Below are 26,196 nucleotides of genomic sequence, written 5' to 3' on the forward strand. Positions count from 1 at the left end.
TCTTTTATTTCATCATGCATTTCTTCAATATCTTCGTCATCTTCAGAGCTATTTGGCATATAAACTTGTACTACTGTAGCAGGCGTTGGCTTCGTATCTATCTTGACCACGGTAATGCGTTCACTATGCTGTTTGTAGTAGCTTACCCGCATTCCTATTTTCCTATTCATTATTAAACCTACTCCTGCATTACCCCTATTTGATTTTGTGTTTATAACCCTGTAGTCACCTGACCAGAAGTCTTGTTCCTCCTTCCACCGAACTTCATTAATTCTAACTCTAACTCTAATCTATCCATTTCCCTTTTTAAATTTTCTAACCTACTTGCCCGATTAAGGAATCTCACATTCCACGCTCCGATCCGTAGAGCGCCAGTTTTCTTTCTCCTGATAACGACGTCCTCTTGAGTAGTCCCCGCCCGGAGTTCCGAATGGGGGACTATTTTACCTCCGGAATATTTTACCCAAGAGCACGTCATCATCATTTAACCATATAGTAAAGCTGCATGCCCTCGGGAAAAATTAAGGCCGTAGTTTCCCCTTGCTTTCAGCCGTTTGCAGTACCAGCACAACAAGGCCAATTTCGTTAGTATTACAAGGCCAGTTCAGTCAATCATCCAGACTGTTACCCCTGCAACTACTGAAAAGGCTGCTGCCTCTCTGCAGGAACCACACGTTTGTCTGGCCTCTCAACAGATACCCCTCCGTTGTGGTTGCACCTACTGTATGGCTATCTGTATCGCTGAGGCACGCAAGCCTCCCCAGCAACGGCAAGGTCCATGGTTCACGGGGGGGGGGGGGGGGGGGGGGGGTTGTTAACAGACCTATATTTAATTTGATGATTTGCATTTATGTTGAATTAGTGAGGTTAGATAATACTTGCTGTTTAAATGTCATTGTTTGTGACTCGGTTGTGTGTAATGTAACTTCACTTGTCAGAGCGTTTATGAAGAGACAAACTTAACTTATAATGTAATTTTGCTAAAAAAGAAACTCAGAAACTCAGTGGTAGTAATTCACCACAATCAGTACCACTCCCCCCTCCCCCCCCCCCCCCACCCACGGCCCGGGTCATATGTTTTCCAAAAAAGTTGGATTTTTTCGTTAATGTTTTCATTTATCAGCCAAAACAATTTCATGTGCATTTCTAAGTATTATGACCAGCGTTGCACACTGCTGAGCCTGTAGGTAGCATATTTATATTTTTCGTGAGAGACCAGTATATTACCGCGTTACTCCGTTGCTGCTTTAGAGGTATGACAATTTAATTTATTTGTTATGTGGACAGGGACCAAAGGTGTCAATTTAACAGGGCCAGATGATTCAGTGCTTAAGAGGCTAAAAGTATTTTGCAGTGACTGTATTTCTTTATTGGTACTGGGAGTTGCATGGCCCAATCAATTCGTGTGAAAGTTTTGCTAACCACAACGCAAAGTAAGCACAGCACTTGCAGTTGCAACACGCTGCACGATGATTCAATACCCAGTCCACAAATCAGACATTCATTCAAGGTCATCGTAAAGTCTAAAGTTATTTTTTTATAAAAGGACGTTACAAGATGTAAAATTCAAAAAAAATCATGTGAACTTTTACCAAATGAAAAACGTTTTTTAATGTGATTTACTATAGTCTAGTAATAACATAAACTATATAATACACTGGCGGAAAACAATCGCAGCACCAAAAACTGATTAATGTAGAGCAATGAAATTTCGGGAAAACGTTTGTCTAGGTAACATATTTAAGTGAGTAACATTGTAATATGACAGGTTAATGTAAACGCGAGACAAGTCATTGCAAATGTGACATGTTGGTACATTAATATTCGGTGTAAACGAAAGAACGTTGAATGCAAGGATGTAAACGTGCGTGCATCGTATTGTACAGATGCTGGATGTCAGTTTGTGGGATAAGGATCCATGCATGTTGCACTTGGTTGGCCGGTCAAAATAGGGATGGTTGATGGTGTTTGTGGATGACGCTGGAGTTGTCCGACGATGTCCCAAATGTGCTCGACTGGAGACAGATTTGGCGATCGGGCAGGCCAAGACAACATGTCGACACTGTAGAGCATACTCGATTACAACAGTGGTAGGCGGGCGAGCGTTATCCTGTTGGAAACCCCCCCCCCCCACCCTCTGCACTGCTGATCATGAATGGCTGCACAACAAGTCAGATCACCACACTGATGTACAAATTAGCAGTCACGGTGCGTGTTATGACGAGGAGAGCGCTCCCGTGATCACACAAAATCGTGTAGCAGACCATAACTCTAGGTTTAGGTCCGGTGTGTCTGGCACGCAGACAGGTTGGATGAAGCCCGTCAGCTGGCTTCCTCCTCACCGACACACGGCCATCACTGGCACCGAAGCAGAACCAGCTTTGTTCAGAAGACACAACAGACCTCTCTTCTGCCCTCCAGTGAGCTCTCGCTCGACATCACTGAAGTCGCAAATGGGGTCAGTGGAATGCCCGGTACATGGCGTCTGCTCGGAGCTGTCCTTGAAGTGCCAGATCTGTAGCAGTTCGTTGTGTCACTGTGGTGCCAACTGGTGCTGAGACTGCTGATGCACAAGCAGTACGATGCGCCAGAGTCACACGCCGGTAGGGCCACGTGGCCATCCGGAGCACGGCCTCCTTGCGACTGTACGTTCTGGCGACCATCGCTGCCAGCAGTCATGCACATTCCTGCCAAGTCTTTCCGCGACAACGCACAAGGAAAATCCAACTTCTAGTAGCCCTGCTACACGACCTCGACCAAACTCAGTGAGGTGTTGATAATGGCGGGTTGTCGCCTTAAGGGCATTCTTGACTATCGTCAACTCACCACGTCCAGTCTCAATGGTAACTAGCGCTCACGACCGTTACAGCGCGTATTTAAAGCAAATCTGATCTGCATACTCGTAGTGGCGCTACTAGGTCCGCTCTTATGCGACTGGCGCGAAATCTGAATAAATATCACGTATCAGATGTCGCACAACTTGTTCTTGGTGTTAAGTTTTTTTCCCCTTCGGTGTATGGTTCAAATGACTCTGAGCACTATGGGACTTAACATCTGAGGTCATCAGTCCCCTAGACTTAAAACTACTTAAACCTAAACTAACCTCATCCATGCCTGAGGCAGGATTCGAACGTGCGACCATAGCAGCAGCGCGGTTCCGGACTGAAGCAACTAGTAGCGCTCGGTCACAGCGGCACCAATGCAGATGAAGATGATACCTTTAAGCGAGTGCTCGTCACTGTCACTATTTGTAATTTCAAATACTGAACAAATCTCATCGTTTTTAAATGCTTGAAGCACTGGTTAAGAAATGAGAGACGTGATATGAGCCTTACTTGTGTAGGAGAAGACTGTTCGCTTTTTGAAACAGGATTGTATTTGGACGAAAATGGCTCATAATGGAGTAAATAAGAAGATGTAATCTGCACAAAATCCGAGTGGGATTCCAACCGTAGTCTGTGATTCTGTTAAAAGTCTATATCAGTACCTTCTCTTGCAGCCAGCAATTCGGAGATATCTGAAACACTTTTTGCCCATTTATGTCGTTTCTTCCTTCTCCTTCTGTGCCGAGGCACTGTTAGGATTGTCGCTGCATACAGAAAGTCACCCTCCTTTCATTGGTTTCTTCCTCTGCAGATCATGCCTTTCGTGAAGCAGCGAGTATGGTGTATCGACTAGTGAATTTGTACCAAAAAGCTAGTTGTACTGAACTGATCTGCAGGGTGCACAATATAATTTCTAAGCTACTAAATGAGGTAAAGGTTTTGAATGAAAATTCCGATTATCGATCGTCATTCATTGAATACACATTCAGCTACCAAGTCCACATTAGTTTGTACTTTTGAACAGAACGTTAAAAACATGTAAGCACAATCATTCGCACCAGTCATCTTACGGTATACACTGTAACATGCTATCGGAAATATACACACAGGTTGGCTGTGGATTGATTGCTCGCTCTGTACTCTACAGACTGCTAACGTTGAAGTACTAAATTATCTTTTCATATCTCGGATTCACGGTCATGTAAAATTTTTTGAAAGACATCATGTTTACGCGAGTGACTGTTAGACTTTTTATTTCCACTATTGCAATTTCGGCTTTAGGTCATAATCAAGTGCAGATGTTTTGGCTTTAAGCCATGTCAGCTTTATACACGCTGACACTACTTAGCAGCGATACGAATGTATATAACAGCAAATGACAACAACATATAAATGTGTCAGCACGTGTAAAGTTGACATGGCTTAAAGCCAAAACATCTGAGCCTGATAATGGCCTAAGGCCGAAATTGCAAGAGTGGAAATAAAAACTTTAACAGTCACGGCGTAAACATGATGTCTTTGAAATACTAGTTTTAGTTTACAACTTGTACAGTACGCCACACGGATCTAAGTTACTCACTAAAGTCACAGATCGTACAAAAAAATCTGAAATCTTCACATACGACTTTATAGTTCGTCCATTAATATTTTCCGACACTCCACGATCTTTTTAATGCCACGAATGGTCAAAATTATAACATCTTTTCGGTGCTGTGTACTAACACGTCCGACCATAATAATGACCGATCCCGAATATCGTTAGACTCAAAAATAGTTCAAATGGCTCTGAGCACTATCGTACTTAACATCTGAGGTTATCAGTCCCCTGGAACTTAAAACTGCTTAAACCTAACTAACATAAGCACATCACAGACATCCATGCCCGAGGCAGGATTCGAACCTGCGACCGTAGCGGTCGCGCGGCTCCAGACTGAAGCGCCTAGAAACCGCTCGGCCACACCGGCCGGCCTCAAGAATGCAGCCGCCTCGCCGTACAAGACGGGCGTGTAGTTAACCTCTTATGATTGGCTAGGAAGCGTCATAGCAATTCATACTGAAATTACTGTGATTCTCAGTGACTCCATCTTAGACCTCTCACGTAATAAGATATCTTAAAATTTGCTTACTAGATAATTAGTTTCTGAGAACCCAAAAATAACAAAATAATCACTGCTTTACATATCTGAACCACTAGAGTAAATTTTTGTTTCCCCAGTATCACAAACTGGCGTATTACAGATCACAAATTTCGCTTCTCATATGGGTCACTCACTCACTCCAGATACACAGTCCCACAGTCCACATCACACAGTCAGTTATGCACACTTACAAATATTCACAAAACACATACCGGCACATCCCGGTTAGTAAGACGACAAATAAGCAGTCTTACGTAAAATCAAAATAATTTGTTAGATAACATGCATGCTCCTGACAAGAAGTTAGTAGTTCATGTAAGCTTTACATTCTACGTTTTCAGCCGTTTTATCATATCTCTGAAAGTGCAGCAAATATGCTACTGAAATTTACACTACTGTTAGCTGTTGAAATACGAATACATGGTATAAAGTTTTATTTCATTTGTTATATGGTAAATGTTGCTTTCAGTTTTACAATATCAGGCATAACAGTTCGTCTCCTGTACGGCAGTGACACATCAAGGCCGACGCCGTAAGCTGTCAGCAGGTAGCCCTGCGACACTAGCATACGTCTGTCACGGTGGACTCCTCACTCACGAGCTGTACGAGCCCAGACAGGTGACAGAAGTTGTGGGATACGCCCTAAGATCGTGTCGGACCTCCTTTTGCCCGGCGTACTGCAGCAACTCGGCGTGGCTTGGACTCAGCAAGTCGCTGGAAGTCCCCTTCACAGATCTTGAGCCATGCTGTCCATGTAGCTGTCAAAAATTTCCAAAGTGTTGCCGCTGCGGGATTTTATGCACGAACCGACCTCTTGATTACGTCCAACAAAGTTTCGACGGGATTCATGTCAGGCAATATGGGTGCTCAAATCATTCGTTAGAATGGGCCAGAATGTTCTTCTAACCAATCGTGAACAATTTTGGCGTGGTTACATGGAGCACTGTCATCCATAAAAATTCCATCGTTGTTTGGGAACACGAAGTCCATGAATGAGTGCAGATGGTCTTCAAGTAGACGAACATCGCCATTCCCAGTCAATGATGAGTTCAGTTGGACCAGAGGACTCAGCCTATTCCGTGTAAACTCAGCCCACACCATTACAGAGCCACCACCAGCCAACACAGTGCCTTGTTGACAACGTGCAGATGGTCTTCAAGTAGACGCACATCGCCATTCCCAGTCAATGATGAGTTCAGTTGGACCAGAGGACTCAGCCTATTCCGTGTAAACTCAGCCCACACCATTACAGAGCCACCACCAGCCAACACAGTGCCTTGTTGACAACGTGCAGATGGTCTTCAAGTAGACGAACATCGCCATTCCCAGTCAATGATGAGTTCAGTTGGACCAGAGGACTCAGCCTATTCCGTGTAAACTCAGCCCACACCATTACAGAGCCACCACCAGCCAACACAGTGCCTTGTTGACAACGTGCAGATGGTCTTCAAGTAGACGAACATCGCCATTCCCAGTCAATGATGAGTTCAGTTGGACCAGAGGACTCAGCCTATTCCGTGTAAACTCAGCCCACACCATTACAGAGCCACCACCAGCCAACACAGTGCCTTGTTGACAACGTGCAGATGGTCTTCAAGTAGACGAACATCGCCATTCCCAGTCAATGATGAGTTCAGTTGGACCAGAGGACTCAGCCTATTCCGTGTAAACTCAGCCCACACCATTACAGAGCCACCACCAGCCAACACAGTGCCTTGTTGACAACGTGCAGATGGTCTTCAAGTAGACGAACATCGCCATTCCCAGTCAATGATGAGTTCAGTTGGACCAGGACCAGAGGACTCAGCCTATTCCGTGTAAACTCAGCCCACACCATTACAGAGCCACCACCAGCCAACACAGTGCCTTGTTGGCAACTTGTGTCCATGAGTTGGTGGTGTCTGTGCCGCACTCGAACCCTACTAATAGCTCTTTACCGCCTGGGACTCATGTGACGAAGCCACGATTTTCCAGTCGTCTAGGATCCAACCGATATGGTCACGAGTCCAGGAGAGGCGCTGCAGTCGATGTCGGGCTGTTAGCAAAGGCACTCTCTGATTGGTTGTCTGCTGCCATAGGCCGTTAACGCCAGATTTTGCCGCACTGACTTAACGGATACGTTCGTCGTGCGTCCCACATTGATTTCTGTGGTTGTTTCAAGCAGTGCAGCTTGTCTGCCAGCATTGACAACTCCACGGAAACACCGCTGCTCTCAGTCGTTAAATGAAAGCCGTCGGCCATTGCATCGTCCGTGGTGAAACGTAATGCCAGAAATATGGTATTCTCGGCGTACTCTTGACACTGTATCTCGGGATATTGAGTTTCGTAACGATTTCAGGAATGGAATGTCCCATGCGTCTGGCTCCAACTACCATTCTATGTTCAACGTCTGTTAGTTCCCGTCGTGCAGTCGTAACCAGGTCGTAAATCTTTTAACTTGAAACACCTGAGTACAAAGAACAGATTCACCAATGCGCTGCCCTTTTATACCTTGTCTACGGGATCTGTATATTTTCAAATCCCTATCCCATGGCTCTTTCACCTCATTGTATTGTATATGTGTGATGCCTGGTTATAAATGCCTAAGTAAAATAGACTCTATTCAGAAATAAAAGGTACTATCACATTATTTGAACATCGTATATTTGTCTGATGTGTTTATAACTCAGAAGAATCGTCACTCTTTCCGTATATCCTATCCTGCTCTTTCTAAGGTGAATATAGCTGTACAGACTCTGCAGAATAAATTTATTTCTTTGCAGATAAATCATGAAAACTACACAGAAGTGGACCTGTCAATCTCTTACAAGCATATGCGCGGTGACTACGATTTTGTGAAGATGTCCCAAGAACCACCAACGGAGACGGTCAAAATGTTGCGTGACTTTCCAAGAGCTTCAATAGAGCTGCAGATGAGTGATCCACAAGTTCAAAAATTCGTAAGGTGAGTACGCTTCAGTGAACAGCCATAAGACGTTTACATGTGACATTCAGTATAAAATACAATGCATTAGCAGAATGAATTGACAAATATCGTATTAAAATTGGCAGATAAAGCCGCTTGGCACGTCTCCAGTTGCTTACATGTTATGGAAACTGACTACAAGAAAGAGCTACCAGTATTCTCTTCCAGAATAAGTTAAACATGATGTGGACTGCTAAGGCAGCCAGTCCACAGTGACGGGTAGCCGAAAGAAAGGCACGCGTACACACACGCCGACTGGCGTGAAGTCTGGAACAGGATAACTATTGAATGCTAATAAGAAAAGTATGCAGCTCCTCGAATACTTAACTTTATTCTTTGTTGGTTTACAACGTTCTTCTTGAGACATTTATACGATAACTATCAAACTATGTAAGGCTAATGGCGCCTTGCTAGGTCGTAGCCATGGACTTAGCTGAAGGCTATTCTAACTGTCTCTCGGCAAATGAGAGGAAAGGCTTCGTCCGTATAGTCGCTATCAATGTCGTCGTACAACTGGGGCGAGTGCTATCCCGTATCTCGAGACCTGCCTTGTGGTGGCGCTCGGTCTGCGATGACACAGTGGCGACACGCGGGTCCGACATGTACTAAATGGACCGCGGCCGATTTAAGCTACCACCTAGCAAGTGTGGTGTCTGGCGGTGACACCACAAAACACACACGAGGAACGAAGATTTTGAGTTTAACATCGCATGGACAACGAAATTCTTAGAGACAGAGCATAAGCTGGGATTTTACAGGGATATATTGATTCTGGTAGTGACTCAATACAAGAAACAACTCCGAATGGCTCTGCAGTCACAACTACTGCATTAACTCGCTCGATTCCAGTTGTAGCTGTAGACATTAAACACTGAATATCTATGTCGTAGTGGTGACTCGCGGTTAGCATCACCAGCTGTTGACAGAAAACCACAAAACAAGTTGATCGATACGGAGAGGAGGCAAGGCCACTGCGAGGTGCATTTTTGGAGGCTACTGAGAGGACTGGACGATACGTATTGGTCTCTACACGATCAGTGTGGGCTCTATGTAACCATGACGAACACTGACACAAAGCCCACGACAGTTTTGTGCGGAGAAGGTGGGTGTGAGAACTAAAATGGAAACCGACGAGTGCAGAACTTTCCGTACTCCTGATCATTTTCGAAGAAGAGTGTGCAGGCAGTTAGCTGCCATTGCCCATCCGACATATGCACTACCACTTGTTCACCAGGAAGGTGGGTCATGCAAGCATTGTTTCGGAATCGTGTATGGATTTCGGTGGTCTCTCATTGGTATCTAGAGTAATTTGAAGCTCTACAGCATTGGAACAGGATCCTAAAAAAAACTATTGCACATACCTACGTTCAACACTTCAGCTATGGTTCGTCTTAGGACAACGCATGTGCTGACTGCACCCACCTTGGGCACACCTTCCCCCATGAGTCAGGAATCAAATAAATGGAATACCTTGGCATGAATCCTACTGAGCCTTCTTGGCACCAGTTGAGCTCCGTCGCGGCAACCTTCTCACGGACTGAATGACTTCAGGAGAGCCACAATCGAACAGTGGGGTACGGTGAGCAGCAACGTATCGACTGCCTCGCTAGACAGTATGGGCTCTATGCTACATCGGACCTCCCCATTTTTCCTGAGCTGTATCATATTGAGTCAAAAATGGTTCAAATGGCTCTAAGCACTATGGGACTTAACATCTGAAGTCATCAGTCCCCTAGATTTAGAACCACTTACACCTAATTAACCTAAGGACATCAAACACATCCATGCCCGAGGCAGGATTCGAACCTGCGACCGTAGCGGCCGCGCGGTTCCAGACTGTAGCACCTAGAACCGCTCGGCCACTCCGGCCGGCCCGTTGGACACATCTGGAATGGAATTAACGCGAGGAGTATTCGCTTGGGTCAGTCTCATTTAATTGTGAACATTTGATAAGCAGTTCCAGTATTTTTGACCGTTATCGGTATCTCACCAAGATTACAGTAACTCGACAAATCACAAGCGATTTAATGTTCATGTGTCCTGTAACGAAAATTCATTCCTTTACAGATCTTCTACTCAGTAACTGTACGAGCGTAACTGCATCTCTTGAAAACACTCACACCACCAATTTTAAGATATTTCTAATTGAGACCTGTACTAATCTTGATTAATGAGAGACGAAATTCAAAGGTAAAGTGCGAGTTTTGTTACGCGTTTTCTGAACTGGTGTGAGAGCAAGAAACGCAACAAAGTCCATGGCGATATGCTACGTACCAGAAGGACGCTGTGCGTTGCGAAGGGATTAAACATTCAGAAAACTCACGTTTTAATGCGAATCAAGAAATTTCCTTCAGCCCGTATCAAACTCAGTGCGAACGTACGAGTAAATAGAAGTCCCTACAGTATTTCTTTCCTCGCAGCACCAGCCGCATATAGTACAGAGAACTTGGATGAGAGCCGTGGGGTGGGGGGAGGGGGGGATCGTATGCGTCCTCCGACACAAACGTACGCTGACTTCTGTAGTAAAGACGTAGAGGTAGAGTTATTTCCGCTTAAATTTAACGTGCATATCCGTTAACCCGTGTTCCGAGACAAAAGCGTTATATCTGCTGCACAGTCGTACCTTCTGCCGGCCGAAGTGGCCGTGCGGTTAAAGGCGCTGCAGTCTGGAACCGCAAGACCGCTACGGTCGCAGGTTCAAATCCTGCCTCCGGCATGGATGTTTGTGATGTCATTAGGTTAGTTAGGTTTAACTAGTTCTAAGTTCTAGGGGACTAATGACCTCAGCAGTTGAGTCCCATAGTGCTCAGAGCCATTTTTTTGTCGTACCTTCTGTTTAAGCGTAACTGATGGATTTTTCCTCCTCATTGTAAAATCATTGAAATATTTCAAAAAGTAAATGGTAGAAAACCTACGTCATTCATAAACAAACTTACTCTTTTAGTACCAATAAAACACATGTTGCATTGATCGATTTTGAAAATCAATACGGTGTGTCACATATGTGCCATGAATCTAACTAGGTACATGTCCTCACAAAGATCTAGGATTTTAAAGTTAAATTTTTGTTTGTAGAGAGACTTAGCAGAATGGTAAATATGGAAAACCTGTGATTCAGTACCAGAATACGCTTATTCTTATGAGAATTAAAAACTTAAAATATAGCATACAAATTATCGTCACAAAATTTGAAGATGATTTTGAGATATCACACCAATTTTGTTTACATTATACCAAGTCTGTTGCGACATATGCACCCATTATCAATTATGTACACACCAGTAGATTTACTGAGGAGTGTAGTAATCTTTCAAAACGGTGTTTATAATGTGTAAGGAAACACAACTACAGACATTCTTGGAATGAAGAAGACAGTGATATGATTTAATATGATTTTCGTAAAACAGACATGCCACATCAGCTACACACACACAAACACACACACAGACACACACACTCACACACACCGCCACTCGATCGCTCACAGCCTTGTATATAGGCACGGACTTGGGGCAGTTGTACAAACTACGGCTAACAGCCAATTAAGCACTATTGCACCAGCACGGAATAAAGCCTAACCAGAGATTGCCGGGCGGAGTGGCCGTGCGGTTCTAGGCGCTGCAGTCTGGAACCGAGCGACCGCTACGGTCGCAGGTTCGAATCCTGCCTCGGGCATGGATGTGTGTGATGTCCTTAGGTTAGTTAGGTTTAAGTAGTTCTAAGTTCTAGGGGACTGATGACCTCAGACGCTAAGTCGCCTAGTGCTCAGAGCTATTTGAACCATTTTTAACCAGAGATTTCAGTATTTTTGAACCAAGTTCCGAAAGCTTCTCGCTAGATGGCAGCACCAGACATTTTTAGGGCACATACCGCCCAACCCTCAGAACTAAAACTACACTCCTGGAAATTGAAATAAGAACACCGTGAATTCATTGTCCCAGGAAGGGGAAACTTTATTGACACATTCCTGGGGTCAGATACATCACATGATCACACTGACAGAACCACAGGCACATAGACACAGGCAACAGAGCATGCACAATGTCGGCACTAGTACAGTGTATATCCACCTTTCGCAGCAATGCAGGCTGCTATTCTCCCATGGAGACGATCGTAGAGATGCTGGATGTAGTCCTGTGGAACGGCTTGCCATGCCATTTCCACCTGGCCCCTCAGTTGGACCAGCGTTCGTGCTGGACGTGCAGACCGCGTGAGACGACGCTTCATCCAGTCCCAAATATGCTCAATGGGGGACAGATCCGGAGATCTTGCTGGCCAGGGTAGTTGACTTACACCTTCTAGAGCACGTTGGGTGGCACGGGATACATGCGGACGTGCATTGTCCTGTTGGAACAGCAAGTTCCCTTGCCGGTCTAGGAATGGTAGAACGATGGGTTCGATGACGGTTTGGATGTACCGTGCACTATTCAGTGTCCCCTCGACGATCACCAGTGGTGTACGGCCAGTGTAGGAGATCGCTCCCCACACCATGATGCCGGGTGTTGGCCCTGTGTGCCTCGGTCGTATGCAGTCCTGATTGTGGCGCTCACCTGCACGGCGCCAAACACGCATACGACCATCATTGGCACCAAGGCAGAAGCGACTCTCATCGCTGAAGACGACACGTCTCCATTCGTCCCTCCATTCACGCCTGTCGCGACACCACTGGAGGCGGGCTGCACGATGTTGGGGCGTGAGCGGAAGACGGCCTAACGGTGTGCGGGACCGTAGCCCAGCTTCATGGAGACGGTTGCGAATGGTCCTCGCCGATACCCCAGGAACAACAGTGTTCCTAATTTGCTGGGAAGTGGCGGTGCGGTCCCCTACGGCACTGCGTAGGATCCTACGGTCTTGGCGTGCATCCGTGCGTCGCTGCGGTCCGGTCCCAGGTCGACGGGCACGTGCACCTTCCGCCGACCACTGGCGACAACATCGATGTACTGTGGAGACCTCACGCCCCACGTGTTGAGCAATTCGGCGGTACGTCCACCCGGCCTCCCGCATGCCCACTATACGCCCTCGCTCAAAGTCCGTCAACTGCACATACGGTTCACGTCCACGCTGTCGCGGCATACTACCAGTGTTAAAGACTGCGATGGAGCTCCGTATGCCACGGCAAACTGGCTGACACTGACGGCGGCGGTGCACAAATGCTGCGCAGCTAGCGCCATTCGACGGCCAACACCGCGGTTCCTGGTGTGTCCGCTGTGCCGTGCGTGTGATCATTGCTTGTACAGCCCTCTCGCAGTGTCCGGAGCAAGTATGGTGGGTCTGACACACCGGTGTCAATGTGTTCTTTTTTCCATTTCCAGGAGTGTATGTATTACTTTAGTGTCGGGTTATACAAACTTACTCTACAGCGGGTCACAGCCCCCCTTACTACGACTACGTAAGCGCCGCAACTTCAAAAATATCGTGCCAAGACACAAGTTGCTATACCGAATTTGAGTCCCTCTGGCCAAATGCTATAGCTAGACTGATCTCGAAAGAACCAAGTTCTACAAGTCCCGCTCTCTTTATTTCGGGATGGAATGGAAGACGATTAAAACCAACAGGAAAATTACAAGAATGGGCTGTGAGAGGTTTTAGTGGAACATATGCATCTCATCAATCACGCAGTGGTGTAAGTTTAAGAAAAACCGTACCTCACAACTTTTTTATTGGAAAAGCTAACAGTTCGTTTTGTTTCCGCAGTTCCGGTGAGAAGTTCGAGCTGGTGATCTTCGAGCGCCTCGGCTACCTGGCTTACTACGGCCTGATCCAGAGGGTGGGCGCGCCGCCCGCGGTGGCCTTCATCACGCTGTCGCCGCCGTCGTCCATCTACCACGGCTTCGGGAACCCGATGAACCCCGCCTACATGCCCGACATGTGGCTCGGCTACTCGGACCACATGGACTTCTGGCAGCGCCTCTACAACACCTACTTCTACTTGAGGCTGATGTACATGTGGTTCTACGACCTGATGCCCGCTCAAGAGCAGCTGATGCACAAGTACTTTGGGTCCAATCTTCCGCCTATCTACGAGATGGAAAGGAACTTCAGCCTCTTAATCATTAACAACCACTTCTGCATGGAGTATCCGCGGCCACATCTTCCAAATATCATCGAGCTGACCGGCATACACGTCGCGACTGAGCAGAAGCCACTGCCAAAGGTAAGGCTCTCAATACTTTTCTACATTTTTGCGTAACGTTATGGAGTAGGAGTGTCTAACTTACAGCCGTTGAAGTACCACACAGTACGAGTATGTATTGCAGAGTAGTTACGCTATATTATCAAAAGTACACAGACATCTGGCTGAAAATGACTTAACAAGTTCGTGGCGCCCTCCAGTGGTAATGTATGGTGTCGGCCCACCCGTAGCCTTGATGACAGCTTCCACTCTCGCAGGCATACGTTCGATCAGGTGCTGGAAAGTTTCTTGGGGAATGGCAGCCCATTCTTCACGGGGTGCTGCACTGAGGAGAGGTATAGATGTCGGTCGGTGAGGCCTGGCACCAAGTCGGCGTTCCAGTATATCCCAAAGGTGTTCCATAGGATTCAGGTCACGACTCTGTACAACCAGTCCAATACAGGGATGTTATTTTCGTGTAACCACTCCGCGACAGGTCGTGCATATGAACATGTGTTCCGACGTGTTGAAAGATGCAATCACCATCCGGTAATTGCTCCTCAACACTGGGACGCAAGAAAGTTCTTAAAATATCAATGTAGGCCTGTGCTGTGATAGCGCCACGCAAAACAACAAGGGGTGCAATCCCCCTCCATGGAAAACACGACCATGCCATAACACCACCACCTCCGAATTTTACTGTTCGCACTACACGCGCTGGCAGATGACGTTCACCGGACATTCGCCATACCCACACCCTCCCAGAGGATCGCCAGGTTGTGTACCGTGATTCGTCAATCCACACAATGTTTTTCCACTGTTCAATCGTCCAATGTTTACGCTACTTACACGAAGCGAGGCGTCGTTTGGCATTTACCGGCGTGATGTGTCGCTTATGAGCAGCCGCTCGACCATGAAATCCAAGTTTCCTCACCTCTCACCTAACTGTCAAAGTACTTGCAGTGGATCCTGATGCAGTTTGGAATTCCTGTGTGATGGTCTGGATAGATGTTTGCATATTGCACACTACGACCCTCTTCAACGGTCGGCGGTCGCTGTCAGTCAACAGACGAGGTCGGCCTGTACGCTTTTGTGCCGGACGTGTCCCTTCACGTTTCTACTTCACTATCACAACAGAAACAGTGGACCTAGAGGCGTTTAGGAGTGTGGAAATCTCGCGTACAGACATATGACACAAGTGACACCCAGTCGCCTGACCACGTTCGAGGTCCGCGACTTCGGCGCAGCGCCCCATTCTGCTCCCTCACGATGTCTAATGACTACTGAGGCCGTCGACATGGAGTACCTGGCAGTAGGTGGCAGTACAAAACACCTAACATGAAAAATATATGTTCTTGGGGGTATCCAGATACTTTCGATCACTTAGTGTATTTTCTTCCTGGTTTCCACTGAAATTTAGATCATACAGTGCATGAGATAGTGAATGGTTTGAAGAGGTCACTTACCCTTCTGTTTAGATGCATGGAATCCTTTCGTGTTTATTGGCGGTACAGTAACTACAGAAAATGCGAGTTCATCGTTATGTTTGCACATCGCGTTTCACTCCTTCACAGAGACTACTTACTTGAAGTACAATGTGAATAACGGGTGTGTCTTGCTATTTTTGCCACCTTTGGTCTTTAATGAATTGATTCTATCTACTTCAGTGACTCAATTTACGTTATTTTTGTGCAGCATTTATATGGGGATGCTAAATAAAGTGTCTCAGTCAAGACTGGTCCTCTGTTTTTAATTAACCTTCAATGAGTAACTGACAACGCTCCAGCTTCAGAGTTACTCATGTCTCTGGAATGTTTTCTTCATACTTCTGGTGAAAAAGTCTTTAACACTGATTCAAAAAGGCGGAGCCAATTTCTCTCCAATTTCAGTTGAAACAATTCCACACTTCTAGAATAGGGATAAAAATGGGTAAACTCCGCCAAATTTTGTGGTCGGTCAGGTTCGCGGAAACTTACACATCAGTTTTCGAGTATATGGATTCGACATTTTATTTAAAAAAAGATGATATATTACAGATTAATTATCTCATAAAAGACAACTAAGGGTTCTCTTGAAGAGAATTTTATTTCATTATCTTGTTCAAGGTGTCACATGGCTACATTAAAAACTAGGAATGGTGAGAGGGTGTAAGGCTAAAATTTGTCAATTTTCGCGAAGTCGCAATAAATGAGGTTAAGACAGAGCAAAAATCTCAGAAACCAATGCCTAGAGTTCCAAGTTGTGTAGAGCACGTACAACAGTTTGAGATTAGATCCAAACCTAATATTACACACGACAAACGCAATATAAGGAGGGCAAATGCATGTCAGGTGTGGAGATGGCTTTTGTTCTTGATGAGTTTGGTTGCTTGTTAATAACACGTTCCTTTCTCAGATGTACACGTTCAGTGATGTCAGATACCACGTAAAGACTGTTGTTCGTGGCAATCAGGTCTCGTTGGATATATATAATACACACTTTAAATCTGATTTCTACGCAACAAAGAAATTATAACGATAAAACGACCAAGTGACTATAAAAAACCATTGTTTAATGATGTACTACCATTTTGTAACATTCCCGCATGTATTTTGTCAGTGAAGTAGTATACCATATCTAATTCTTTGGTACTAATATATTAATGTGTTATTTTAGTGTAAAGCTACAGCCTTTTGTTTACACTAATTTGGCCTGCTTTGCAATCTAGCATGTACAGGATCATCTGTATTTTTACAGTACCCTATTTCTGTAATAAAAGGTTTTTTTTTTGAACATTGATTTCTGTTTTTCTAGTAAATGCATCAGACGCACTCAGCAAGCATGATGCAGCATTCATATTTTAGTACATGTAGATTTTATGGCCACCTCAATTTGAGCAAGATGGACTGAGTTTCCTGCATCTTTAAGACATTTTACCTTATTCTCTTTGCACATAAGTAATCTGGATTTGTTCCTCTGCAGAGGACCACACAACTCCATCCGCACAACACTCCAAGTCATGTTCACGTCAGCCCAACATATATGTGTAGACAGTGTGATTAAAGGAGACATATTGGTACCCACAGGACGTGAAGAAATTCCTGGACGAAGCAGAGCATGGAGTGATCTACTTCAGCCTGGGCTCTAACGTGCGCAGCAACTCGCTGCCAGACTGGAAGCGACAGGCATTTGTGGAGGCATTCCGCGAGCTGCCACAGCGTGTGCTCTGGAAGTGGGAGAGTGACACTCTGCCCGACCAGCCAGCCAACCTCATGGTCAGCAAGTGGCTGCCCCAGCAGGACATTCTGGGTGAGTATCCGAACTACACAGTGTGTGCTCTGGAAGTGAGGGAGCGACACCCTGCCTGAACAGCCAGCCAACCTCATGGTCAGCAAGTGGCTGCCCCAGCAGGACATTCTGGGTGAGTACCCGAACTACACACTGTGTGCTCTGGAAGTGAGGGAGCGACACCCTGCCCGACCAGCCAGCCAACCTCATAAGATGTGGCATAATGGTGGTACGAGCGGATTGTGTACATTAAGGGCCAAGGGTATGGATTTATGGCCTTAACCTACTGTTGTGCTAATTGATTTATGACCCCCTAGGGATAATCCGTCCTTCACAGAAAGCCTACCCCTTACTCCTCCACCTTCCCCACCCATCTGGGATATGCCCAACCCCTCCCCCCTCGCCCTCGCCGATAAAAGCACACTTTTGATATCAAATTAATCGATGAATCAATTGCGTTTATAGAAAAAAATTTGCAGGAATAACCCTTGACCTATTAAGCCACGTCCAATATTCTGTCATTGAACATGAGCTGCTTCAGGTGAGGCTTGAGCTATTCGAGTGGCCCCCTTCCCACCACTCAGATGGATTGGCTAATTAATTGATATCCTTTTGTGTGGAACGTTTCCTTCGTGGAACTGCCCCCTTCTGAGAATATTGATTGATTGGTGGAAAATCGATTGCAGTGTATGGAATATTGTTTACTTAAACATTTTTTCTGATACAGCGTGTGGAATATTTAAACAATGGCGACGCATTTTTTATTGTGATAGCACAGCTGTCAGCTCCTGCATCACCCTGTGAAGGACCACCGATGTATAGCGATACTAGCCCAAGGTCTAGGGGTAGCGTCTTTGATGCATAATCAAAACGTTTTCGATCCCGGGTTCGATCCCCGCAACTGCCTAAATTTTGATAAATAATCAGCATTGGCGGTCGAAGACTTCCGGCATAAGAAGTCAGCCTCATTCTGCCAACGCCCATGTCAAAGAGGGCGGAAGAGCGGATAGAGGATCAGGGCACTCTCTTGTCCTAGGGGTGGGAAATTGCCCCTAAAGGCGGAAGAATCAGCAATGATCAACGACATGAGGATGCAGAAGGCAATGGAAACCACAGCATTAAAGACACGTAACGTGTATCCACAGGAAATGTGGCTTGTAATTGAATAAGTGTCATGATGATCTCTCCATTGGCAAAAGATTCCGGAATAGTCCCCCATTCGGATCTCCGGGGGGAAGGGGGGGGGGCTGCCAAGGGGGAGGTTACCATGAGAAAAAGATTGAATAATCAACGAAAGGATAACATTCTACGAGTCGGGGCGTGGAATGTCGGAAGCTTGAACGTGGTAGGGAAACTAGAAAACCTGAAAAGGGAAATGCAAAGGCTCAATCTAGATATAGTAGGGGTCAGTGAAGTGAAGTGGAAGGAAGACAAGGATTCCTGGTCAGATGAGTATCGGGTAATATCAACAGCAGCAGAAAATGGTATAACAGGTGTAGGATTCGTTATGAATAGGAAGGTAGGGCAGAGGGTGTGTTACTGTGAACAGTTCAGTGACCGGGTTGTTCTAATCAGAATCGACAGCAGACCAACACCGACAACGATAGTTCAGGTATACATGCCGACGTCGCAAGCTGAAGATGAACAGATAGAGAAAGTGTATGAGGATATTGGAAGGGTAATGCAATATGTAAAGGGGGACGAAAATCTAATAGTCATGGGCGACTGGAATGCAGTTGTAGGGGAAGGAGTAGAAGAAAAGGTTACAGGAGAATATGGGCTTGGGACAAGGAATGAAAGAGGAGAAAGACTAATTGAGTTCTGTAACAAGTTTCAGCTAGTAATAGCGAATACCCTGTTCAAGAATCACAAGAGGAGGAGATATACTTGGAAAAGGCCGGGAGATACGGGAAGATTTCAATTAGATTACATCATGGTCAGACAGAGATTCCGAAATCAGATACTGGATTGTAAGGCGTACCCAGGAGCAGATATGGACTCAGACCACAATATAGTAGTGATGAAGAGTAGGCTGAAGTTCAAGACATTAGTCAGGAAGAATCAATACGCAAAGAAGTGGGATACGGAAGTACTAAGGAATGACGAGATACGTTTGAAGTTCTCCAACGCTATAGATACAGCAATAAGGAATAGCGCAGTAGGCAGTACAGTTGAAGAGGAATGGACATCTCTAAAAAGGGCCATCACAGAAGTTGGGAAGGAAAACATAGGTACAAAGAAGGTAGCTGCGAAGAAACCATGGATAACAGAAGAAATACTTGAGTTGATTGATGAAAGGAGGAAGTACAAACATGTTCCGGGAAAATCAGGAATACAGAAATACAAGTCGCTGAGGAATGAAATAAATAGGAAGTGCAGGGAAGCTAAGACGAAATGGCTGCAGAAAAAATATGAAGACATCGAAAAAGATATGATTGTCGGAAGGACAGTCCCAGCATACAGGAAAGTCAAAACAACCTTTGGTGACATTAAAAGCAACGGTGATAACATTAAGAGCGCAACGGGAATTCCACTGTTAAATGCAGAGGAGAGAGCAGATAGGTGGAAAGAATACATTGAAAGCCTCTATGAGGGTGAAGATTTGTATGATGTGATAGAAGAAGACACAGGAGTCGATTTAGAAGAGATAGGGGATCCAGTATTAGAATCGGAATTTAAAAGAGCTTTGGAGGACTTACGGTCAAATAAGGCAGAAGGGATAGATAACATTCCATCAGAATTTCTAAAATCATTGGGGGAAGTGGCAACAAAACGACTATCCACGTTGGTGTGTAGAATATATGAGTCTGGCGATTTACCATCTGACTTTCGGAAAAGCATCATCCACACAATACCGAAGACGGCAAGAGCTGACAAGTATGAGAATTATCGCACAATCAGCTTAACAGCTCATGCATCGAAGCTGCTTACAAGAATAATATACAGAAGAATGGAAAAGAAAACTGAGAATGCGCTAGGTGACGATCAGTTTGGCTTTAGGAAAAGTAAAGGGACGAGAGAGGCAATTCTGACGTTACGGCTAATAATGGAAGCAAGGCTAAAGAAAAATCAAGACACTTTCATAGGACTTGTCGACCTGGAAAAAGCGTTCGACAATATAAAATGGTGCAAGCTGTTCGAGATTCTGAAAAAAGTAGCGGTAAGCTATAGGGAGAGACGGGTCATATACAATATGTACAACAACCAAGAGGGAATAATAAGAGTGGACGATCAAGAACTAAGTGCTCGTATCAAGAAGGGTGTAAGACAAGGCTGTAGCCTTTCGCCCCTACTCTTCAATCTGTACATCGAGGAAGCAATGATGGAAATAAAAGAAAGGTTCAGGAGTGGAATTAAAATACAAGGTGAAAGGATATCAATGATACGATTCGCTGATGACATTGCTATCCTGAGTGAAAGTGAAGAAGAATTAAATGATCTGCTGAACGGAATGAACAGTCTAATGAGTACACAGTATGTCTTAAGAGTAAATCGGAGAAAGACGAAGGTAATGAGAAGTAGTAGAAATGAGAACAGCGAGAAACTTAACATCAGGATTGATGGTCACGAAGTCAATGAAGTTAAGGAATTCTGCTACCTAGGCAGTAAAATAACCAATGACGGACGGAGCAAGGAGGACACCAAAAGCAGACTCGCTATGGCAAAAAAGGCATTTCTGGCCAAGAGAAGTCTACTAATATCAAATGTTGTTGTTGTTGTGGTCTTCAGTCCTCAGACTGGTTTGATGCAGCTCTCCATGCTACTCTATCCTGTGCAAGCTTTTTCATCTCCCAGTACCTACTGCAACCTACATCCTTCTGAATCTGCTTAGTGTATTCATCTCTTGGTCTCCCTCTACGATTTTTACCCTCCACGCTGCCCTCCAATACTAAATTGGTGATCCCTTGATGCCTCAGAACATGTCCTACCAACCGATCCCTTCTTCTGGTCAAGTTGTGCCACGAACTTCTCTTCTCCCCAATCCTATTCAATACTTCCTCATTAGTTATGTGATCTACCCATCTAATCTTCAGCATTCTTCTGTAGCACCACATTTCGAAAGCTTCTATTCTCTTCTTGTTCAAACTATTTATCGTCCATGTCCATACATGGCTACACTCCATACGAATACTTTCAGAAATGACTTCCTGACACTTAAATCAATACTGGATGTTAACAAATTTCTCTTCTTCAGAAACGCTTTCCTTGCCATTGCCAGCCTACATTTTATATCCTCTCTACTTCGACCATCATCAGTTATTTTGCTCCCCAAATAGCAAAACTCCTTTACTACTTTAAGTGCCTCATTTCCTAATCTAATTCCCTCAGCATCACCAGACTTAATTAGACTACATTCCATTATCCTTGTTTTGCTTTTGTTGATGTTCATCTTATATCCTCCTTTCAAGACACTGTCCATTCCATTCAACTGCTCTTCCAAGTCCTTTGCTGTCTCTGACAGAATTACAATGTCATCGGCGAACCTCAAAGTTTTTATTTCTTCTCCATGAATTTTAATACCTACTCCGAATATTTCTTTTGTTTCCTTTACTGCTTGCTCAATATACAGATTGAACAACATCGGGGAGAGGCTACAACCCTGTCTTACTCCCTTCCCAACCACTGCTTCCCTTTCATGTCCCTCGACTCTTATAACTGCCATCTGGTTTCTGTACAAATTGTAAATAGCTTTTCGCTCCCTGTATTTTACCCCTGCCACCTTTAGAATTTGAAAGAGAGTTTTCCAGTCAACATTGTCAAAAGCTTTCTCTAAGTCTACAAATGCTAGAAACGTAGGTTTGCCTTTCCTTAATCTTTCTTCTAAGATAAGTCGTAAGGTCAGTATTGCCTCACGTGTTCCAGTGTTTCTACGGAATCCAAACTGATCTTCCCCGAGGTTGGCTTCTACTAGTTTTTCCATTCGTCTGTAAAGAATTCGTGTTAGTATTTTGCAGCTGTGACTTATTAAGCTGATAGTTCGGTAATTTTCACATCTGTCAACACCTGCTTTCTTTGGGATTGGAATTATTATATTCTTCTTGAAGTCTGAGGGTATTTCGCCTGTTTCATACATCTTGCTCACCAGATGGTAGAGTTTTGTCAGGACTGGCTCTCCCACGGCCGTCAGTAGTTCCAATGGAATATTGTCTACTCCGGGGGCCTTGTTTCGACTCAGGTCTTTCAGTGCTCTGTCAAACTCTTCACGCAGTATCATATCTCCCATTTCATCTTCATCTACATCCTCTTCCATTTCCATAATATTGTCCTCAAGTACATCGCCCTTGTATAGACCCTCTATATACTCCTTCCACCTTTCTGCTTTCCCTTCTTTGCTTAGAACTGGGTTTCCATCTGAGCTCTTGATATTTATACAAGTCGTTCTCTTATCTCCAAAGATCTCTTTAATTTTCCTGTAGGCAGTATCTATCTTACCCCTAGTGAGATAGGCCTCTACATCCTTACATTTGTCCTCTAGCCATCCCTGCTTAGCCATTTTGCACTTCCAGTCGATCTCATTTTTGAGACGTTTGTATTCCTTTTTGCCTGTTTCACTTACTGCATTTTTATATTTTCTCCTTTCATCAATTAAATTCAATATTTCTTCTGTTACCCAAGGATTTCTACTAGCCCTCGTCTCTTTACCTACTTGATCCTCTGCTGCCTTCACTACTTCATCCCTCAAAGCTACCCATTCTTCTTCTACTGTATTTATTTCCCCCATTCCTGTCAATTGCTCCCTTATGCTCTCCCTGAATCTCTGTACAACCTCTGGTTCTTTTAGTTTATCCAGGTCCCATCTCCTTAAATTCCCACCTTTTTGCAGTTTCTTCAGTTTTAATCTACAGGTCATAACCAATAGATTGTGGTCAGAGTCCACATCTGCCCCTGGAAATGTCTTACAATTTAAAACCTGGTTCCTAAATCTCTGTCTTACCATTATATGATCTATCTGATACCTTTTAGTATCTCCAGGGTTCTTCCATGTATACAACCTTCTTTCATGATTCTTAAACCAAGTGTTAGTTATGATTATGTTGTGCTCTGTGCAAAATTCGACCAGGCGGCTTCCTCTTTCATTTCTGTCCCCCAATCCATATTCACCTACTACGTTTCCTTCTCTCCCTTTTCCTACACTCGAATTCCAGTCACCCATGACTATTAAATTTTCGTCTCCCTTCACAATCTGAATAATTTCTTTTATTTCATCATACATTTCTTCAATTTCTTCGTCATCTGCAGAGCTAGTTGGCATATAAACTTGTACTACTGTAGTAGGCGTGGGCTTCGTATCTATCTTTGCCACAATAATGCGTTCACTATGCTGTTTGTAGTAGCTTACCCGCATTCCTATTTTCCTATTCATTATTAAACCTACTCCTGCATTACCCCTATTTGATTTTGTGTTTATAACCCTGTAGTCACCTGACCAGAAGTCTTGTTCCTCCTGCCACCGAACTTCACTAATTCCCACTATATCTAACTTCAACCTATCCATTTCCCTTTTTAAATTTTCTAACCTACCTGCCCGATTAAGGGATCTGACATTCCACGCTCCGATCCGTAGAACGCCAGTTTTCTTTCTCCTGATAACGACATCCTCTTGAGTAGTCCCCGCCCGGAGATCCGAATGGGGGACTATTTTACCTCCGGAATATTTTACCCAAGAGGACGCCATCATCATGTAATCATACAGTAAAGCTGCATGCCCTCGGGAAAAATTACGGCTGTAGTTTCCCCTTGCTTTCAGCCGTTCGCAGTACCAGCACAGCAAGGCCGTTTTGGTTATTGTTACAAGGCCAGATCAGTCAATCATCCAGACTGTTGCCCTTGCAACTACTGAAAAGGCTGCTGCCCCTCTTCAGGAACCACACGTTTGTCTGGCCTCTCAACAGATACCCCTCCGTTGTGGTTGCACCTACGGTACGGCTATCTGTATCGCCGAGGCACGCAAGCCTCCCCACCAACGGCAAGGTCCATGGTTCATGGGGGGGGGGTAATATCAAATACCGGCCTTAATTTGAGGAAGAAATTTCTGAGGATGTACGTCTGGAGCACAGCATTGTATGGTAGTGAAACATGGACTGTGGGAAAACCGGAACAGAAGAGAATCGAAGCATTTGAGATGTGATGCTATAGACGAATGTTGAAAATTAGGTGGACTGATAAGGTAAGGGATGAGGAGGCTCTACGCAGAATCGGAAAGGAAAGGAATATGTGGAAAACACTGATAAGGAGAAGGGACAGGATGATAGGACACCTGCTAAGACATGAGGGAATGACTTCCATGGTACTAGAGGGAGCTGTAGAAGGCAAAAACTGTAGAGGAAGACAGAGATTGGAATACATCAAGCAAATAATTGAGGACGTAGGTTGCAAGTGCTACTCTGAGATGAAGAGGTTAGCACAGGAAAGGAATTCGTGGCGGGCCGCATCAAACCAGTCAGTAGACTGATGACCAAAAAAAAAAAAATCGTTAACGTCCGTATACAGCAGGATTTTGGAACATATATTGTGTTCGAACATTATGAATTACCTCGAAGGAAACGGCCTATTGACACACAGTCAAAATCAGTTTAGAAAACATCGTTCTTGTTAAACACAACTGACTCTTAATTCGCATGAAGTGTTGAGTGCAATTGATAGGGGATTTCTAATCGATTCCGTATTTCTCGGTTTCCGGAAGAGTTTTGACACTGTACTACACAAGCGGCTTGTAGTGAAATTTCGTGCTTGTGGAATAGCGACTCAGTTATTGACTGGATTTGTGATTTCATGTCAGAGGGGTCACAGTTCGTAGTAACTGCCGGAAAGTCATCGAGTAAAACAGAAGTGATTGCTGGCGTTCCTTATCTATATAAACGATTTAGGAGACAATCTGAGCAGCCTTCTTACGTTTTTTGCAGATGACGCTGTCGTTTATCGACTAATAAAGTCACCAGACGATCAAAACAAATCGCAAAACGATTTAAAAAAGATATATGAATGGTACGAAAATTGGTAGTTGACCCTAAATAACGAAAAGAATGAGATCATCCACATGAGTGCTAAAAGGAATTCGTCAAACTTGCGTTACACGATAAATGAACACCATAATTCAACTGAATATCTAAGAATTACAATTACAAACAACTTAAACTGGAAGAAACACATAGAAAATGTTGTTGGGAAGGCTAACCAAAGACTGCTTTTTATTGGTAGGACACTTAGGATATGTAATAGATCTACTAAGGAGAATACTGCGGCGCGGTGTGGGGTCCTCACTAGATAGGACTGACGGAGTACATCGAAAAAGTTCAAAGAAAGGCAGCACGTTTTGTATTATCGCGAAATATCGGAGAGAGTGACACTGAAATGATACAGGATTTGGGCTGGACATCATTAAAAGATAGGCGTTTTTCGTTGCGAAGGAAACGTCTCACGAAATTCGATTCACCAAGTGTCTCCTCCGAATGCGAAAATATTTTGTTGACACCAACCTACATACGGAGAAACGATCACCACTATAAAATAAGGGAAATGAGAACTCGTACGGAGAGAGATAGCTGTTCGTTCTTTCCACGCGCTATACGAGATTGGAATAATAGAGAATTGAGAAGGTGGTTCGATGAACCCTCTGCCAGGCACTTAAATGTGATTTGCAGAGTATCCATGTAGATGTAGAAGGTTGAGCGAAATGTATCTAAGGTGCAGCCCGTGAATCAGCACGCTGAATATATAACAAGTTGCCGACTACGCATAATGTAATAGCAGCATGGAAGGTTGTTCGAGCAAAGTCACGGCTACCAAGGTTAGGGCATTTGGAACGAGAGCAGAGATTGAGAGGAACCTTTAAACCAGTCACTGAATCTCACGATGGACTCTCAATGAAATTTCACAACGACGATGACG

The 26,196-nt window shown here is 44.6% G+C and overlaps 1 protein-coding gene across 3 annotated transcripts in view; it reads left to right on the forward strand.

Moving 5' to 3' along the window:
• The window catches only part of LOC124804938 (UDP-glucosyltransferase 2-like), a 94,907-nt gene that overhangs the window by 31,049 nt on the left and 37,662 nt on the right, over nt 1-26,196 (forward strand). For all 3 annotated transcript variants that reach the window (XM_047265319.1, XM_047265320.1, XM_047265321.1), the window contains 3 exons: nt 7,726-7,907; nt 13,623-14,082; nt 17,106-17,328. In XM_047265319.1, coding sequence (XP_047121275.1) covers nt 7,726-7,907; nt 13,623-14,082; nt 17,106-17,328 — 865 coding nt within the window. The remainder of the gene's footprint in view (nt 1-7,725; nt 7,908-13,622; nt 14,083-17,105; nt 17,329-26,196) is intronic.

Source organism: Schistocerca piceifrons, chromosome 7 (genome assembly GCF_021461385.2).
Source record: "Schistocerca piceifrons isolate TAMUIC-IGC-003096 chromosome 7, iqSchPice1.1, whole genome shotgun sequence".
Taxonomy (NCBI): Eukaryota; Metazoa; Arthropoda; class Insecta; order Orthoptera; family Acrididae; genus Schistocerca; species Schistocerca piceifrons.